General features: G+C 36.5%; 3 protein-coding genes across 5 annotated transcripts; 2 read left to right on the forward strand and 1 right to left on the reverse strand.

Annotated features, from left to right (window-relative positions):
• LOC105164189 lies at positions 422-5633 on the forward strand. Of its 3 annotated transcripts, XM_020693728.1 has the most exons (8): positions 1044-1103; positions 1714-1769; positions 1874-2021; positions 2218-2898; positions 3217-3345; positions 3820-4023; positions 4717-4917; positions 5229-5633. In XM_020693728.1, exons 3-8 carry the CDS (start codon positions 1905-1907, stop codon positions 5340-5342), a joined length of 1446 nt encoding a protein of 481 aa, XP_020549387.1. In that variant the 5' UTR covers positions 1044-1103; positions 1714-1769; positions 1874-1904; the 3' UTR covers positions 5343-5633. The 3 variants fall into 3 exon arrangements, with proteins under 3 accessions (XP_011081100.1, XP_020549372.1, XP_020549387.1); XM_011082798.2 differs by having other exon boundaries at positions 422-1103; positions 1714-2021; XM_020693713.1 differs by lacking the exon at positions 1714-1769 and having other exon boundaries at positions 470-1103.
• Positions 5874-10532, reverse strand: LOC105164200 (serine-threonine kinase receptor-associated protein-like). The gene is made up of 7 exons (XM_011082809.2): positions 9847-10532; positions 8458-8593; positions 8196-8277; positions 7236-7411; positions 6866-7003; positions 6596-6735; positions 5874-6227 (listed from the first exon to the last, which is right to left on the reverse strand). The coding sequence occupies exons 1-7, from the start codon at positions 9962-9964 to the stop codon at positions 5995-5997; spliced, it is 1023 nt and encodes a 340-aa protein (XP_011081111.1). The 5' UTR covers positions 9965-10532; the 3' UTR covers positions 5874-5994.
• On the forward strand, positions 11857-17676 carry LOC105164208 (26S protease regulatory subunit 8 homolog A). Its single transcript, XM_011082821.2, has 9 exons — positions 11857-12137; positions 13030-13127; positions 14027-14251; positions 15511-15573; positions 15659-15822; positions 15903-16059; positions 16196-16294; positions 16519-16629; positions 17184-17676. The coding sequence occupies exons 1-9, from the start codon at positions 11942-11944 to the stop codon at positions 17322-17324; spliced, it is 1254 nt and encodes a 417-aa protein (XP_011081123.1). The 5' UTR covers positions 11857-11941; the 3' UTR covers positions 17325-17676.

An 18080-nucleotide genomic window follows, 5' to 3' on the forward strand; every position in this document is an offset into this window, starting at 1 on the left:
ATTGCGTATCGAGGTATGATGATTATTTCTTTATGTATATATTATCATTCATGTTGCAACTCGTTATGCTATTAAAATATTTTATAAAATATTAAAAAAAAATGTATCTAAAAATAATTTGATCAATAAAAAAAAGTTGCAACGATCATGCTCATAGTTTTCTAAAAAATGTTGTGGGATAAGAAAGATGGGAGGGGCAGAAGGGAAAAAGCTGACAGGTAGGCAAAAGGTCAGCATATTAGGGAGGGAATCAAGTGTTTGTCAGATTAGTTTAATTACTATTAATTAACCTAATTTCCTCCACTAATCACTCATTAATATGCATTATTCATAATATTAAATTAAATATTATATTTCCTAATTTCAAAATTTTGAAGGAATTCCCAATTTTAGACTGTTTTTATTATTTATTTTTATTTTTGATTCGATGAAAGCAACACGCACTGGCTCTGTCTTTCTCTCTCACACATCGCAACAGAATAGAGAGAGAGAGAGAGGGAATAAAGACTACGGCGAGAGGAGATTCATTCTCTCTCCTTCTCAGGGTTTTCCTTTTTTTGATAAACAGGGGATCGGAGGAATTGAATGAATTGATTAAACCCTATAGCGACGGCGTCGTGTTTGGTGGTAACGGGGGATCGCCGCCGGTCGACGTGGCGTCCGGGGATGGGGGTTGCGGAGCCGAGTCGTTCGGTTGCCTGTTATTGTTGTTGTGCTGCTAGTGTTTTGGTTGCTTACCGATCTCGCATTTCCATTGGTCCTACTTGAGTTTGTTTGTTGTTTTTGTTTTTCTGGGAATAAGGTATTCGATTTTGGAGTTGGTTTCTGGCGAAAAATGGTGGTCAAGGGTGGGTGGTGGTGGGAGAAGGTGCGGAGGAGTGTGAGGACGGTATATTTCATGGTGGCTATGGTGTCGTCGCTGGTGGTGGTGTCTTTGCCGGTGGTGGTGGCAATTGCGGACGCCGTTTTGCCTTGCTTGCTAATTCCTAGCTTTACGTGCGTTAAATGTTACAGTTTCCGAGAGCATGTGGAGAGATATGCTTTCAAGAGCTCGCTTATGGATATTCCTCTTGTTTCCATCGTCAGATCTCTCATCATTACCTGTATGTTCTCTGCTCCCTGTGATATTTCTATATAGAATTATTTTTTCATTCTTTTCGTTTTATTCCTTTTTTTCTTTTTTTTAATAGAATAAGTGACTGATACGGCTAATGCAGTAGATTAGATTTTGATGCTCTTGTGTAGCCGCCCAGTAGTGTAATTTTACGCTCTTAAATCGGATAATAGAGTGTGGATGCTGACTCTTGATGTTATGAAAATCTTTTGTATAAGAGGTTAGTTTCTTTAGTTGAGATAAAAATCACAAAAACATGAAAAATTGATTTCATTCTTGGCGTCTAATCTTTCTTTCATTTTATTTCATTTCATTTTTGTGCATTATTATTTCAAGATATTATGCTCCTGTTTTTCATTTGCTGCTGGGTTAAAGCCACGAATATACGTTTTTTGCTTTTTAGATAAACCTTATCAGGATTTAATATAAAATTAATATATCACTTCTAAGTGATCTTTCTAAAACAAATATGACTCCCTGAAATATGTGAATTTGTAGAGTATTTCGCATCTATAACTATGGAAAAAAGCTGAAGTTTTGAGGACTTGTTGTTTTATTGAAAGTTAATCTGGTTGTTATGTATTTGCGAATGCAAACAGGTGTATATATAATGTGCGATGGCGCAGCCCTATCGCACGGGTCCTATGTAGGAAGTGTAACATTCTGTTCCTTCGTTTCAATACTTCTTCTTTCAATCAAGGCTTGTGTCTTCACTGTTAATTCTCAACTCGAGGCTGAAGCTTCAATTTCTCTTTCAAGGAAGAGGCTCCATCTGAAGAAATCCTGGGGAATGCCTGTCTTGTTTCTCTCATCTGTTGTCTTTGCTCTTGGCCACATTGTTGTGGCCTATCGAACAAGTTGCAAAGCAAGGAGGAAGCTCATTTTGCACCGTGTTGACCCAGAATCTGTAAGTTCATGAAATTTCTAATATCTTCAGCTTTAATCCATTTGCATATATATGTTATGCTGTATTTTTTGTTTATATTTTGTCTTAGAAGAATTTATTAGGTCAATCTGGATGGTAGTCAATGGAAGTTCAATCTCATGTTTAATCATGTTTGCTTCACCTAAGGTTTTAGCTAATCTTCTAACCTGATTATCAGGTTCTTTCTGGCAAAATGGTCTTCTCTGGTTTCCAGAAGGTTCCACGATCACCAACTCCATCTGCAGGCAAATCTTTCCGCAGTGATAGTGAAACCAGGAAAAAAGCACCAGGTTTAGCCCATGACGTTGGGGAACTTCCAATTAGTTTACTTGCCGACATAGACAGCTTGTTCTTTTCTTGTCAAGGGCTAACAATTCATTACAAGCTAAGCATGCCGGGATCACCTTTGCGCACCTTGTCCTCTACACTTTTTGATCGGCCATCATTAAGCATTCCTCTGAAAACCCAATATAGTATTCACAGGAGCATCAGTAACCAATTATACAGCAGCAGCAGCACTCCTCTCTTTACTCCCCTCTTGGCCAGTTCACCGGCATCTCCAATATCTGAAGATATGCCCATTTTGAGCTTAAATGAAACTTGTGAGGAAGATGAAGTTAGCAAAATGGGATATCTAATGGACCAGATTGATGGAGCTACTGAACAATTTGGAATTATTTTAGTCCACGGCTTTGGGGGGGGTGTCTTCTCATGGAGAAAGGTAATGAGCGATCTGGCTAGGCAAACAGGTTGTGCAGTTGCTGCTTTTGACCGGCCGGGATGGGGTTTGACGTCAAGGCCACGGCAGAAGGATTGGGAGGAAAATCAATTACCTAATCCCTACAAGCTTGACAATCAGGTGATTGATCTAATTTATGCATGCTGTTCATTCTGCTCTGATGCATTGCAAATTCAAGAGGAAAAGATGATATATGCAAAAGGTAGTTCAAATGTGGTTATGATGAACTGAGATAAAAGAATTGTTGATGTCTTCTGCAAATTTGCGGATGAGATCACCTATTTGTTTTTTGTGATCCTGAATCCACTAGTAAGGAAGATTATCGAGATTCACTACATTATGCACCTCTTACACTTTGGAATGTGGCCCCATTCTCGTTGTGTTATTATTTTTTATGGAGCCTCTGTGTCAGCATCTAACACAATTTTAAATTCTCAGGTGGACCTACTTCTTTCATTTTGCTTGGAGATGAAGTTTTCCTCGATTGTGCTTGTGGGCCACGATGATGGAGGACTGCTTGCCCTGAAAGCTGTTCAGAAACTTCAGTCATCCATAAATCCTGTGAATGTAAGTCTACTATTGGTGTAGACTTAATTAATTGCTCTGAATGGGTATATCACATGCATTCCATTTGTTGAAAATTTGAAACCTGAAATGCTACTTTGTAATGCCCAATATTGTATCGAAGAATATATCTTTGTCTATCTTATAGTTTTAGCTTTTCCATACGAGGATAAGTTCTAGTGTAAGAGCAATTTGCAGAGGATTAGCTATCAGTGCTCTAGCCACAAAAACTTCTATATATACTTAGCTGGATCATTTAGAGGAAGTCTAGAAACTGATCTATATTATTCAAATAACTGTGATTCTTGAAAATGTCCCTATAAATGCATGTATGAACTAGAGTTCTTAATTTTGAAATAAAATAGTATTTCTTATCATTCATAATACTGTTGTGAAAGTATGTGCTACTTTCCCGATCAAAATACTTGAGACATTGTCACTGACTTGAGGATCAACTCTATATGGCATGTTCCTCAGCTTGAAATAAAGGGAGTCATATTACTAAACGTAAGCTTGTCAAGAGAATTGGTTCCAGCCTTCGCTAGAATACTTTTACGCACTTCCTTAGGCAAAAAGCACTTGGTTCGTCCTCTTCTTCGGACGGAAGTTACTCAAGTGGTGAATCGGCGAGCTTGGTATGATGCCACCAAACTAACAACCGAAGTCTTAAGCCTATACAAGGTACTATTTAATGCATCTAATAATTTGGTAGTCTCTCTCTGCCAACGACCAACAATGATTTTATGATAGCTCTCTGTGTTTGATGTGCGATTCATGTGATGTATCGACTTTTTGGTGAAATATCACTGTATATATTGTTCAGCAGCTGGTTCATATAAAAATCTTTGGTGTTTCTGTTTGCTTGTAAGTGTTTTTGCACGAACCACATGCATGAGTATCTACTCAAGTACATTTGTTTCTGGAGTGTTAGATCCACTAACGAAAACAATTAGAAGGATTTGGTAGTTATTCTTACTGTCTTTAATTGTTGCTGGCATTATTCTTTGTAATTTTCCTCCTAAGATTCTAGTGATCATATGGATGTATTCTAGTCCAGAATTCAGCAAACTGGGTGTAATTACCAATTTTACCTGTCACCCCATTCCCTGCATGGGAAATGACCACATTTAAAAGTTCTCCACTTTGGAGTTGGAACTTAGATATTGGTTGTTAAAATTTTTAGGTTCTCTATTACTGTTTCTGGGTAAACTATTAAGACAAAGAAAACAAGCATAAATTATCTTGATTAATATTTGTTATTGACCATTTATTTCAAAAATAGCTTTCTCCATATGGGATGTACGCTTGTCATATAGTTGGTAAATCCTTAAATGTTCCGCATTTTTTATGTTTTCCTGCATTGAATTATGTCAGGCCCCATTACATGTAGAAGGTTGGGATGAGGCACTTCATGAAATTGGCAAACTTTCATATGAAACTGTCCTACCTCCACATGGCGCAGCATTGATTCTGAAAGCTGTTGAAACATTACCAGTTTTAGTCGTAGCAGGGGCTGAAGATGTCCTTGTCCCTTTGAAGTCTGTCCAAACTTTGGCTTCTAAACTTGTAAATTCAGTAAGTTCCTTGCTTCTCACTCACGGACTTGATGATGCTTTATTCTCTGATTCATTTATCTTTAGACAGGGGTCAGCCCAAAGGCTCTTTTAGTATGTCAACATTGAGAACATGGGACTCTGAAGATATAGAACATGGATGTTTGAAACAAAATGAAATCTTTAGAAGCATATATAGTTGTAGTTCTTGTTAACAGGACATATACTATAACATTGAGTATTTGTGGTTTCATCTTATACCAACATTTTTAGGTTAAGAGAGAAATTATGTTTTTCTATCCTCTAATAACATAATACATCTTGTATGTGCAGAGAATGGTTGCAATATCTGGTTGTGGCCATCTTCCACACGAGGAATGTCCCAAGGCGTTGCTTGCAGCTATATCACCGTTCATAAATAGGGTTTTATTAAAACCAGAATTGTAGAAACAATAGGGAGAGCTTCATCATCATGTTTTATAATATTAGGCTAGTTCGTTCTTATTTATTGGCCTGGCTGGCTGGCCTCTCTATTAAATCCCCGTCCCATCTTTTCTTGTAAATTCCCGAAGGAGGAAGAGCCCCAAGCAAAAAGCTCGCTCTCCTTTTGGGTGTGTCGGTTTTGAATTATAATAGTGTTTTTTCCTTTTAGGTGGTGGTTGTGGTGAAGGCTTGTTGTCTAAGGGCATAAGCAAGCTCCAATGAGGCGTTTATCAATGTGGTTGATTATTTCATCAATACTATCCTCTTCTATGTTTTTTGCAAGTACCCAACGAATTCTCTCAAAATTTACCGAAAATAAAATTTTTCATGTTCAAGAGGACAATCCACCCAATTCATTCATGCTGAATTGAAACAAAGCGCTCATTGAATGAAAATTAGCTTCAACTGGAAAATCATTTTGTTGACGACCACCAGAATCCCACATAAGACAAAAATATATTTGAAACCCAGGATCAAGGACAGGACAAGAGCAAATGATAAAAACTTACTTTTATTTCAAAGATAAAGTCCCTGAACATTTACGGCAACATTACAAGCAGCCAGGCAAAACTCTAACAAACACAAGACATAACCTAGTCAGTCTCTGTTGACTTTTTCATTCAGCGCCAGTTTTCTCTTCTTCTGCAATAAGCACATTCCGCATCTGGTTAGTTACCTCGTTTACCACATCCTTAATATTCTGAGAGGGTCCATTGGCAGCACAACTGTCTTGCTCCGGACCAGTTTGCCATATTCTAATAGTTCCATCTTCAGAACCAGAGGCGTAAGATTCACCTCCAGGTGAGAAACGCACACAGTGTACTGGACCATGGTGTCCCTTGTTGCACCCTATACAATGATCCAACAAAAGGTCAAAAAACAAACCCCAAAATGAAAAAAGGAATTGCGTGTAATGATACATTAAAGCAAAAGGAAAGCCATAGAAATAAATGTGTGAGAATCAGCCACAGACAAACAATAGTACCAATGGTGATTTAAGAGCAGAAGCTGATTACAGCTGCAATTAGCGCAAGTAGGATAAATGCGAGGCCGTCCAAAGATAAACTAAAGAATCGCAAAATATCCACTGGCAGTGGGGTGGGGGTGAGGGGGTTGAGAAAGGAAGTAAAAGAAACATCCACAACGACTGCAGAAATGAACAAAGAAACTCTCCAATGTAAAAAAAGAACTTGACTATTGGAGAAACACAAACTTACCAATTTCTGCTCCAGTGTGAAAATCAAAGACATGTATCCACATGTCTTCTCCTCCAGCAATGAACTTATTACCAAACTTTGGCTCCAAAGAAGCCGATTCCATAATGCAGGGCATATCGTATCTCTTTACCAAACCAAAGCTGTAAAAAGAAAGTTCAGACGTTAAGCTCTTGGAACTCCAATCTAACAAGTTTGCCTATGCACTTAATCACAGAAGTGGAGATTCCGAGACATTGACAAAGATATTGAATGAAAAAAGGAGCAACATACTGATTTGCATCCCAAAACTTAACGGTTGACCCATCTGCAGTTGTGATATAGCGGCCGTCTTGACTGACTTCGGCACTTGTTACAGAAGACTTTGTCTCAAGTGTTCGAACAATCGTGCCGGTTCTCACATCCCATAATCTAGGGCCATCAACCATAAACCAGTACATTAATTTGATTCGTTATAATATTTAATCCAAATAATCTGCCAAGATGAAGCAGGTCTAAAAACCTATTCCAACCATAGATAAGAGAAGGAAACAAATTGAGGATCAATTAAATTCTGATGTGAGTAAATTTTTATAGTTTATAGGAATTCTCAAATAATAATTTTGGGAACCAATAACACCATTGTCCCATTTTATCCACATACCTTACCCCGCCCATATCAGTACAGGAACCTAAAATTGTTTGATCACTATGGAGCCAAGCAAGAGTTCTGACTGAACCAGGAGATTTTTCAATTTCCCTAGGAGGTGCATCAGGACGGTTCAAATCAAATATGCGAAGAACTTTTTCCATCCCTCCAGTTAGGAGCAGGTGCGTATCCTGACATTGATGGGAAAACTTCAATCATCACAATTGTGATATCATAATAACCATTTCAACCCTATGTTATCAAGGCAAACAAGAGTATGTATGTATTGGATCCAATGGCTATATTTGATACGCATTCATCACCAACTCGAAACATCTCGAGGAGAACTGTGAAAGGTACTAAAAACATCTTTCAGTATGTGAGAGAAAAAAAATTTGCTCGTAGATCACTCTGAATTAGAAGGACTGAATGCGTCAGCACGAGGCAAAGTGGGTCCTATCCAAATAGCACGAGCCTGTCCAGCTAAGTACCAGTGACTCAATAAAAGACACATCACATTTACAATGGACTACCTCATTACCTGTAAAAGAGTATGGATAAGTCGAGCTATATCAAAGTTTGCATAGTACAAAATTGAAGACAATTAATATTAGTAATAAACGCCAATCAACAATCAGAAATCACTATGCATCAACATCTTCAACCAATATAATCCAAAAGTAGCAAACTGAAATTAAGCGGCAAACTTCCCAACTCAAGGAGAAAAAGTTTCTCCAGCTCAAGTTTAAAAATAAAGATTCGCTACTTAATATGCCAAGTTAGTAAGCGCAATATCAAACTTTATATATTGTTTGCAAAGCAAACCAAAGCCTACAAGGAGAAGTGTAATGTTGATCCAGTATTGCAGAGATGAAAGGTATAGACAGCAATGTAAAAGTTGTCAAGAATATCACCATAAAAACCAAATAGGAATTCATTACATATTTGAAGCGAGCATATATTGTCAAATAATACCTCCGAGAAGGCACAAGCACGAACAATGTGCTTGTGCTCAAAAGAATGCAACACATCCCCAGTTAATGCATCCCATAACTTCCTGCAGCCAATCAAAATTGGAGAACAGCCAAATTAGGTTGGCAAACAAACTTCCGAATATGCAGTTGACTCTACAATTGCTATTTGTTAAGAGTTAAATATTAATCCAAATAAGACAATGCAAAACATTCTGAAATTTGATTCTCTAGTCAGAAGAAATGCTATGAATTTGATGACATACGCAGAAAAGTCAGCTGACGCAGAGGCAGCACGTAAAGCATGTTTATCCAGGCAACAACTCCACACTGCACCTTTATGCCCTTGAAAGGTTCCAATCCAATCTCCAGTCTCTCCATTTCTCAACATTGGTGTGGAATCTGAGGAAAGGAAACCCAATATCCATAAATACTGAGCGAAAGCAACATTTACTGTACAAATTTCCATAGATAACATGTTGATTTTCACCCCAATTTGGAGAAATCATGGCTTACTGCACCCTTGTTTTATCTAAACAACACAACTCCAATATCAGCATGGAAATACAAACTAGTTAATACAGGGAACTAAATGATAATGAGATACAGTCAAATTACCCAAAAATTGAAAGAGGTACCATCAAATATGACAGCTTAGCAACAAATTTTTTTTATATTGACAAGCTGTCTTAATATAATTGATTTGTGTACATGATCATAGCATAAAAGCAAAGAAAGATCTGCTTGGATGAGATTGCATCTAACCAAACTATGTCTCCATTTGATGCATGATAACTAACTAGATATTGTGCTAAACATCATCTTTCAACAAAATCAAGAAACATACCGCTTAGGCATTCAGGTAAAAATGGATAATACAAGGTATAACTGCACCAAAGGCAATTAATAAATCAGACCACATTTACAAGAAGTACAGTGATGTATTCAGCAATGTTGTTAATTTCTTCATGAATTACAGGTTTTAAATAGGAGACCAACAATAACTTTGCAATATAGGACACAGAGATATAGCAAGACTGCTTCCAAGCCACAATACTTTACAGTACTAACATTTGAAGATACTCAACAAGAGACTCTTGAGCAAAAGTTGAGCATCCTCAGAACAAAATACATAATACTCAGACTAAAGCACCTTCCATCGTTGTTTTGGTCTAAACTCCGCCCCTTCCAATCAAAATGGAAAGGCAAAGCATCTGCACATGCTCCACTTGATATGACTTTCTTTTTCAAGTTCCAAAACAGTTCTTCCGAATGCTTATACCTTTTTTACATTAAACTAGGTGCCTTATACTTCACCCAAGATCTCTATTGCATTAAAATGCAGTATTCAGATTCTCAACGTTATCAAAGGCTGCCAGGCTAGTGGTATCTTCTTCCCTGGTGATAAATGCAATCAACTTAACTGAAACAAACTAGTCTAGTCACTAATTACATTTCTAAACAGAAAAACACGTTATACGCACCATTATCAATAAGTATCAAGATATAAGAATTTAGTGAATAATTCATGCAAACCTAAAGCTTAATCAAAATGCCGGAAACCAGAAAATAAATTCATCAAGTCCATTCGGGTTAAAGAAAACACACACACAATCATTGAACAAACATGCTTCAGCTAAATATGTAAAGCCTACCCTTGCTAGCACTAACAAGGAAGAAACCATCAGGTGTTATCGGACTGTAGTACAAGTCGACAACCGGACGTGAATGCCCATGGCAAACCAACGGAGCTACAACCTTCTTCTTATCCATTATTGAACTGTCCTAAATATAGCCCAAAGAGATTTTTCTTTCAAAAAAGACAAAACGGAGAAAAAACGCACTATCAAAACCAAAACCAAAAGAACCCAAGTCCCCGATCTCAATTTCCAGATTCAAGGAACCAAATCAAACCTTAAAACTCGACAATTGAATCCCAAAAAATACGGCCAATTGCCTGATAAAAAAGGAAAAAAGTGATTTCTAAGATCAACCAAAACTTTTTTTTTCTGCTTTTTGGTATATGAATTAGAATTACAGGCTAAAAACAACAAAATCTCTACAGATCAAGATGATAGGAAAGAAACAAAGTATGCTTAGATGTTTATAACTATGTATTGGCGGCAATGAACACAGGTCGGAAACCCTAGTCTTTCGATATTGATCGCTTGCAGTTCTGCGCGGATCCGCACCTCCTAACCCTAGATTGATCAAAATTTAATCGTGAAATTTGAGTAGAACTAGGGAGGGGGAAAAAGAGAAAAATCTAAGAAAGAAAAAACTCCATAGGTACAAAAATGGACTGACAGGGCTAGGCGCAAGTGCAACCACCTTATGCCTAAATCCCTTTATTTATAGGGATTCCATTCATCCATTTTCCGCTCTTTTTCTTTTTAGATTTACAAACAACTTTGAAAATTCTCACTTTCTTTTTTTTATGTGTGTGTTAAAAAAAAGAACAAAATTCAAATATCATAATATCATTTAAAATCCAACAAAAAACTGTTGCCAAAACCAAGTAACACGTCAACATCACTTTTAACTAACACGTCAACATCACTTACTATTTTGCATGATACATCAATTTAATGGCATATCAACAGAATACGACCACTCTTATTATAATTTCGGATAGTGAGAGGCCACAAGTAACAAATTTCCTCTTAAATAGGCGATTTTTCTACTAATATGACAGTTTTGATTCTCGCTCTTATAAAATATAAATAACGTGGCGTACAACTTTACTTATTCAGTCAATTAGAGCTAGTTGGCTAGGGCAGATAATGGTGGATTGCGGCTCAAATCCACCTTTATCACTCGTTTCCTTTTAATCGTTGGTGGTACCTTTCACATACGCATCTCTTTCTTTATTTGCATATCAATTATTAGCCTACTTATTTTCATTGCTTATTGTTTGATTCTTGTACACTATAATACATTTTTCTTCAAATAGATAATATATTTTCATATAAGATACCATTCACTGTATTCAAATTGATTGGATATAAATGGAAAGATCTTAAATCCCTCATAGCATATCATTGTGATTTGTTTTGATAATTTCATTTTGTAAAACACTGTAAATTGTTTAATTTTTTGAACTATGATGTATAAAATATTGATAAATCTAAAATACTATTAATCAAATCGATAGTTGTTATATAAATAAAGGGCAAATTACAATTTACCTACCTATGATATAAAAAATAGGTAATTAGCCCCCTGTGAAAAATAAAACAGTAATTTACCACCCTCAATATTTAGAAAATGTGTAAAATACCCTTTTTATCTAGTGGTGTTTGCACGCGCTTTGAGTGGAATTTTGCTCTATTTTTAGCTATAAAATGATTGCTATATCCTTAATCATAAACTATTGGATCTTATTTATATAAATATATATATATATATCAATAGTCAAGGTCTAATAAATAAATCGATGGTCTATATTTGATATGAGATAAATAGATTGAGAATAAAAGACTGATTTTTGTCAAATTAACATATTTTCAATAAGAATAGTATTTTTATTTGAATTATTATTTTAAAAATTGAAAATTAGAAATGAAAATAGGTACAAAATTGGATGGATTATCACAAAAGAAAAGAAACAAATAAAAAAATAAAAAAGGGCAAATAGGCGGAGGGGTATTATTTATGAATAGAGAGCGCAAAACAGAAACATTGCACAGAATATAACTTGGCCGAGAGGAAACCAACTTATTCTCTGATCTGCTCAACGTATCACATAGAATGGCGACGGCAGCGATAGAAACCCGACAGGCGGATGAATCAAAGCAGCAGCCGCAGCAAGGCGCCGGGGCTGGCGGTGGCGAAGGGCTCCGGCAATACTATCAGCAGCGGATACAGGATATGCAGCTATTGGTCCGTCAGAAAGTCCACGATCTCCAGCGCCTAGAAGCACAGCGCAACGACCTCAATGCCCGAGGTTCCTCCCCTCTCACTTAGGGATTCAATTGATGATGTGTGCTTTAATTGTTGCCGCTTCTTAAACCCTAGGTATTGGGAAGCAATTTCACACTCCCTCGCCTAAATGGGGTAGTCGGTGTTGCTTTGATTTTCCTTACCGATTTTACTTAGTTTGTAGAGGAGGCCAGTAAGATCTTTTGTTTTCGGAGACTCTATATTGCTGAGTTTGCGCTCGGGGAACATTTTAGGAATTTGATTTGTGGTCTGGCAAGAAAATTTTGTGGCGGGGTATGCAAGGGGGGTTTAGAATTATGAAAGATTATTTCCATAAATGATACAGGGACTCATCTCCCCCTGGAAGGTCGAGGTCCTCTTTCCATTAAGCAATGAGACTTTCGGGTTACCCTGGGGCTTTTTTGGTGTTAATGTGAAGAGTTTTACTGCATATTGTGTATTATGTTTTGTGTGGATACAGAAAATAAGTGGTTCATCCTTATCAATGTGAATGGAGATGTTTCAACAGTGTTATCTTATTGGTGGATTGCCTAGTTTTATTCGATTGATGAGGGAAATTTGAAAACAAGCTAGAGTATAACACATTACTGAATAGAAAGTCATTTCCTACTGGAATTTGAGGTCTTTTGTTGACTTACAAAAGCTTTTTTTCATGTGTAGGGTCACTGTGACTGGATTTTTCCATATCTCCGTGTTTTATATGCATGTTAGTCATTAGGCAACTCCTCTCTTCCGCATAATTTTCTATATATGGATGTTTTTGTGGATGCAATCAATATAAAAATAGCTTGGCAAAGATGGATATAAGCTTTAGCTTAAAAAACTGATGGTTAAGCACAAGAAGTTTGTCTTGGTGCAAAATGCCCCCAATGAAATATTTGTTTCCCTAATGGCAGTGCGATCACTGAAGGAAGAGTTGCAGCTTCTTCAGGAGCCTGGATCTTATGTTGGTGAAGTTGTCAAAGTTATGGGAAAATCAAAGGTCCTCGTCAAGGTTAGTTGACATTTCTGCTGTTAACAGCATTTCTTATCTTTGTGGCTGAATTGCCCGTGTTGTCTATTACTCTCTTTCCTTCCTCCTTTGTGCCATCCTAACATTGTATGTAGCAATCAAATAAGAGTAGAAATGGAGTGGTTCATGTTTGTTTCATTCTTAATTTGGTTAGGTTTTGCCATTGTCCTTACTTTTGCTTTTCTTTTTGATGAGAAAACAGTGATATTCATCATTCCATGTGGTTAGAATATCCAATCACTTTTGATGATCTAGGAGAACTTTTGTCATGAATCTGGATAACTTAAGAAGTGGTTCAAAAGGTAAGTTTTCTCAAGGCGGAGACCATTACAGAAACTCCTGATATCATTCCACATCACTGCGATAGCCAATTTAAAAAGTGAACAAAATCATCTGTGAGTATCTGCTTCATGGATCTGCATACCACAAGTGGTTTGAAAGGTATTTTTCCAAGAAGGAGAGCAGGGAACTGTGTTTATAGAAACTTCCTCTCCCCCTTCTTCTTTTCTTGTTCTTTCTTTTTGGGTGGTGGATGGGGTTGGGCTTAAAATTCATCCACTAAACCGTAATAAGCGCGCTCTACCACTGAGCTAATAGCCCGTCGTGCGAGATTTTAGTTAAGTTCATAACTTTGAATTGAAAAGGTAGGGAAGAGGACAATGGATTTTGGTAAGTCTCTTTATAATCAGAGAGGATATCAAGAATGGAAGCAATTTGTTTCAGCTGTTGGATTTTCTCCCTGCATCAGGTTCTGATAAGTTTGGTGGCAACAGTGTAACAAATTCTTTGAAGATAATGCCTTTTTTTTTTTTTTTAAAAGATTTTATTTTTCAGCTCTATGGACATTTTAGTAATGATGTTTTCTGTCATCTTTTGCTTAGGTCCATCCTGAGGGAAAATATGTAGTTGACATTGACAAGAGTATTGACATCACTAAGATTACACCTTCAACAAGGGTTGCTTTGCGTAATGATAGCTATGTGCTCCACTTGATCCTACCTAGTAAAGTTGATCCACTGGTGAACCTTATGAAAGTTGAAAAAGTTCCAGACTCTACTTATGACATGATTGGTGGTCTTGACCAGCAAATTAAAGAGATAAAGGAGGTATATATATTCGAATTTCTATGTTTCTTGCAGCTTTGAATTATTTTGTATTATTTGTATGGATAATCTGGCAATATGTGCTGTTTGTTATGTTTCTTAATTCCTACACATTCCGAACATATTTTTTTATTCTTCTCTTTCCAATTCTACCTTACAGAGAATTATTCGAAGGATCCTTCATTTTCTCAGTTGCAATTGTTCCACATTTGCTATTTATTCTCCTTATGGTTACTGCCACTTATTTTTCATGATCTCCAAATAGATGACATAGATAACATGAAGTCTTCCTATGAAATTTCAGTAGGACATCTAATTAGTCTTCTCTGTTATGAAGTTGAGCTGGTATGTCATCATTAGCTTTAATACATTTCTGAGGAAGAAGTGGATTAAAAATGATGCAGTTATTTCTTCTAAGGTAATGGAATTCATTAGGTTGGCATCGAAGGCTGAAACAGAGTTATAGTATAAGGAGGTTACCAGCTCTCTTAAAGTAACATTCAAGTTTTGCTATCTTTAGTACTTCCTCCTTTCCACAACAGATGTACTGTTTTGACTTTTACAGGAATTAAGTAAACTATGTCGCTTTCTCCTATATTGCTCTTAATTGAAACTTCCCATACAAAATGACTTAATCTATGAACTTTTACTTTGTTGAAGAAAGACTGAAGTACGGAATGAACTCCATAAAACATGGATCATGTGTGAAAGTTATAGCTGGTCCCAAAAAGAAAACAATATGATTGCATTGCATTGTACATCAGGATTTATTTCATTTGTTTTTGTTGGCTTCTATCCATGCAGAAAACTAATTGATTTAAGTAAGACGATGTTGCTATGGAAAGAATTATTTAATTCAATCTTTTTGAGTTTAAGTAGAAGGGTGGTAAAACCACATCTAAGTGAACCCCTATTTCTATAGTAGATGGCAAATATTATGGGACAGAGAAAAATGGAATATGGATATTCTTTGCAGGATGGTTGGAGTATTAGAAAAGGCTCTCTGACTGAATGAGCTTGTTAAGAGAGAGGATGCAAAATGCGCACTCTATTAAGTTAAAATGGCATTAACAGATATAAAGTCTGGGTATGCTGTCAAATGTGTGCATAGCTGTAAACTTCTATGCAAAGTATGTCTTTTCCATAGAGAACTGGTTAATTTTAAATTTAGATACTTTTGAATTTTATATCATTCCTGTAATCTCAGACTGTTTCTTCCCCACAAAATCTATCATTCATTTCCCTGCTTTCTTGTATTATAGGTGATTGAACTTCCAATCAAACATCCTGAATTATTTGAAAGTCTTGGAATAGCTCAACCTAAGGTAATACTGTCAATTTGGTAACAGTTATTTCTTGAACTTGTGGAAGTGCTTCTAATCTTTTTACATACTTATCAAATTGCTCAAGGGTGTTTTGCTGTATGGTCCTCCTGGAACCGGGAAAACTTTGCTTGCAAGGGCGGTTGCTCACCATACTGACTGCACTTTTATCCGAGTTTCGGGTTCTGAATTAGTTCAGAAGTATATTGGAGAAGGCTCTAGGATGGTGAGAGAACTTTTTGTCATGGCCAGGTGAGTTTCTTTGAGTATTTAGGTACAACTGATCGAGAATGTGTTTTCTGCCATTCACTTACTGATGCTCTTTTTAACAGAGAGCATGCTCCATCCATCATCTTCATGGATGAAATTGATAGCATTGGATCCGCTCGTATGGAATCTGGAAGTGGAAATGGGGATAGTGAAGTTCAGCGAACTATGCTGGAGCTTCTCAATCAGCTTGATGGTTTTGAAGCGTCTAATAAGATAAAAGTGTGTATGGGTTACCAATTTTATACCTAACCTCTTGCTTTCCTGGTTCTGCTTGAGGAACCAGTAAACTTATGATAGAGTCCTGTGTTTGGAAATTTGAAATGCTGATTTTGTTTTTTACCACTACTCTACACAGGTATTGATGGCTACTAATAGAATTGATATTCTAGACCAAGCTCTTCTTAGGCCTGGAAGAATTGATAGGAAAATTGAGTTCCCAAATCCCAATGAAGAGGTTAGCTGTTCATGCTTGGCAATACTTTTTATGAATCTTGTTTATAATACATTCTCTCGATTTGACTTGCTGCTCTAAAATATTTATTAGTGTCATTGCTGCCAAAATCTTCACAAACCCTTGGCGTTGTTACTTGATAATTTTCATCTTCCAGTATAATTTGGTTGGTCTTGGCAGTGCTACTCCCTCTTCCAAGTAGCTAATTGTGTCAAAAAAAATTTCAGTCTCGGTTTGACATCTTGAAGATACACTCAAGGAAAATGAATTTAATGCGAGGGATTGATCTGAAAAAGATTGCTGAGAAGATGAATGGTGCATCTGGTGCAGAACTTAAGGTATGTTGGAGTTTTTGGTGACCTAACCAATTAAAAATCATTATGTTGTGGAAGCTTGATGAACCTTTTTCTGCCAATGAACGACCTAGAAGTTCTTTAATGTATATAATGTATTTAACACATTCTGGCACTGGTCACGAATATTAGTCTTGATTGAAATATCATATGCTTTAGTTATTTTCCTTGGAGGAAAGGTGGAGATGTTTAACTTTTCTATGTGTGTTATGGATTTTAAATTACTTGACTCAATTTGGATGGTTAAACTGAGTAACCGTATCTATCGTTTGTTTGCTGAGTTCTTGAGAATTTGATTAAAATATTCAGATTATACTCTTACATAATTCCATGATAAAAGCACTAATTTAATTTAATCATTATTTGGTTGCATAGTCCATCGGGATCTCTTATATATTAGTATTCGGAATTTGAACTAGAAGACTAAGAACAGTCTGCCTGTGTTTCTCCCTGCAGTTTCGTTCTTTTTCCTGAAAGAAAGAAATAGGTTATAAGCCATTACCATAAAACACACATTGAATTTATGGTTTTCTTGGCAGGCCGTGTGCACTGAAGCTGGAATGTTTGCTCTGAGAGAGAGGAGAGTTCATGTTACTCAGGAGGACTTTGAGATGGCTGTTGCCAAGGTCATGAAGAAGGAAACCGAGAAAAATATGTCTTTGAGGAAGCTCTGGAAGTAGATTATAACTAAACTTTACATTTCCATCGCACAATGTAGTACCCATTTGTATCATGAGCACACGTCGAATTGGTTTTGATTTCATATATCTCTACTGTGAGTTATTTGGTGGACACCTTTATGCATAAAATTCCTATAGTTCACTGTTTCCAGCTAGCTACATTAAGTAATGTTTGGTTCTTGCTCTTTCTGGATCATAGTTGTTTGCAGGGCCAGGAGGGCAGAGAGGCTAATGTCTTTGTCTGTTGCTGTTTTGGTTTTTCTATTTGTTGCAATGATGTCATACACTGGAGATCCATGTAAATTGCCAACATCTTGACAGAGTGGGATGGATGAGTGAGTGACACTTGCTATGTTCTTGAGCTTTACTTGTGGATTAGTGTTAATTTTTCTTGAATTCTACCTAATCCCCTAATTTTCTACTGGTTTAGATTGCTCCCCAATGACCAAATAATAGTTGATTGCCTTGTTCATCAAGGAACAATTGGTCAAAAAAATATGATTATTGGGCGTCACTGAGTGAATAAAATTCTGTGCACACATGAAGTAGTTTGATTAAATTTATGGCTATCTGAGGTTGTTTTATATTATTATTGATAATTTAGTAATTATTAAAAGTATGTATCACTGAACTTTAAAAAATCACCCACATCGTTTTCGAGCTGAAAAATTCATGTACCAGCCATTCTTACAACCACAAATGCAACAGAAGAGTTCAATAAACAAAACAAATATAAAATAATTAGTATCTTTATTA

This window comes from Sesamum indicum, linkage group LG1, assembly GCF_000512975.1.
Source record: "Sesamum indicum cultivar Zhongzhi No. 13 linkage group LG1, S_indicum_v1.0, whole genome shotgun sequence".
In the NCBI taxonomy this organism is placed as follows: domain Eukaryota; kingdom Viridiplantae; phylum Streptophyta; class Magnoliopsida; order Lamiales; family Pedaliaceae; genus Sesamum; species Sesamum indicum.

What these genes read in the sequence shown, in the direction of transcription:
- LOC105164189 (XM_011082798.2), top strand. Translation starts at nt 836, where the DNA reads ATGGTGGTCAAGGGTGGGTGGTGGTGGGAGAAGGTGCGGAGGAGTGTG. An exon ending in CATCCATAAATCCTGTGAAT is followed by an intron (nt 3,346 to 3,819) that starts GTAAGTCTACTA and finishes CATGTTCCTCAG; the next exon opens with CTTGAAATAAAGGGAGTCAT. An exon ending in AAGTCTTAAGCCTATACAAG is followed by an intron (nt 4,024 to 4,716) that starts GTACTATTTAAT and finishes GAATTATGTCAG; the next exon opens with GCCCCATTACATGTAGAAGG.
- LOC105164200 (XM_011082809.2), bottom strand. Translation starts at nt 9,964, where the DNA reads ATGGATAAGAAGAAGGTTGTAGCTCCGTTGGTTTGCCATGGGCATTCA. An exon ending in GTGCTTGTGCCTTCTCGGAG is followed by an intron (nt 7,412 to 8,195) that starts GTATTATTTGAC and finishes CATCAATGTCAG; the next exon opens with GATACGCACCTGCTCCTAAC. An exon ending in ACTGATATGGGCGGGGTAAG is followed by an intron (nt 7,004 to 7,235) that starts GTATGTGGATAA and finishes TGATGGCCCTAG; the next exon opens with ATTATGGGATGTGAGAACCG.
- LOC105164208 (XM_011082821.2), top strand. Translation starts at nt 11,942, where the DNA reads ATGGCGACGGCAGCGATAGAAACCCGACAGGCGGATGAATCAAAGCAG. An exon ending in AAGCGTCTAATAAGATAAAA is followed by an intron (nt 16,060 to 16,195) that starts GTGTGTATGGGT and finishes TACTCTACACAG; the next exon opens with GTATTGATGGCTACTAATAG. An exon ending in TCCCAAATCCCAATGAAGAG is followed by an intron (nt 16,295 to 16,518) that starts GTTAGCTGTTCA and finishes AAAAAATTTCAG; the next exon opens with TCTCGGTTTGACATCTTGAA.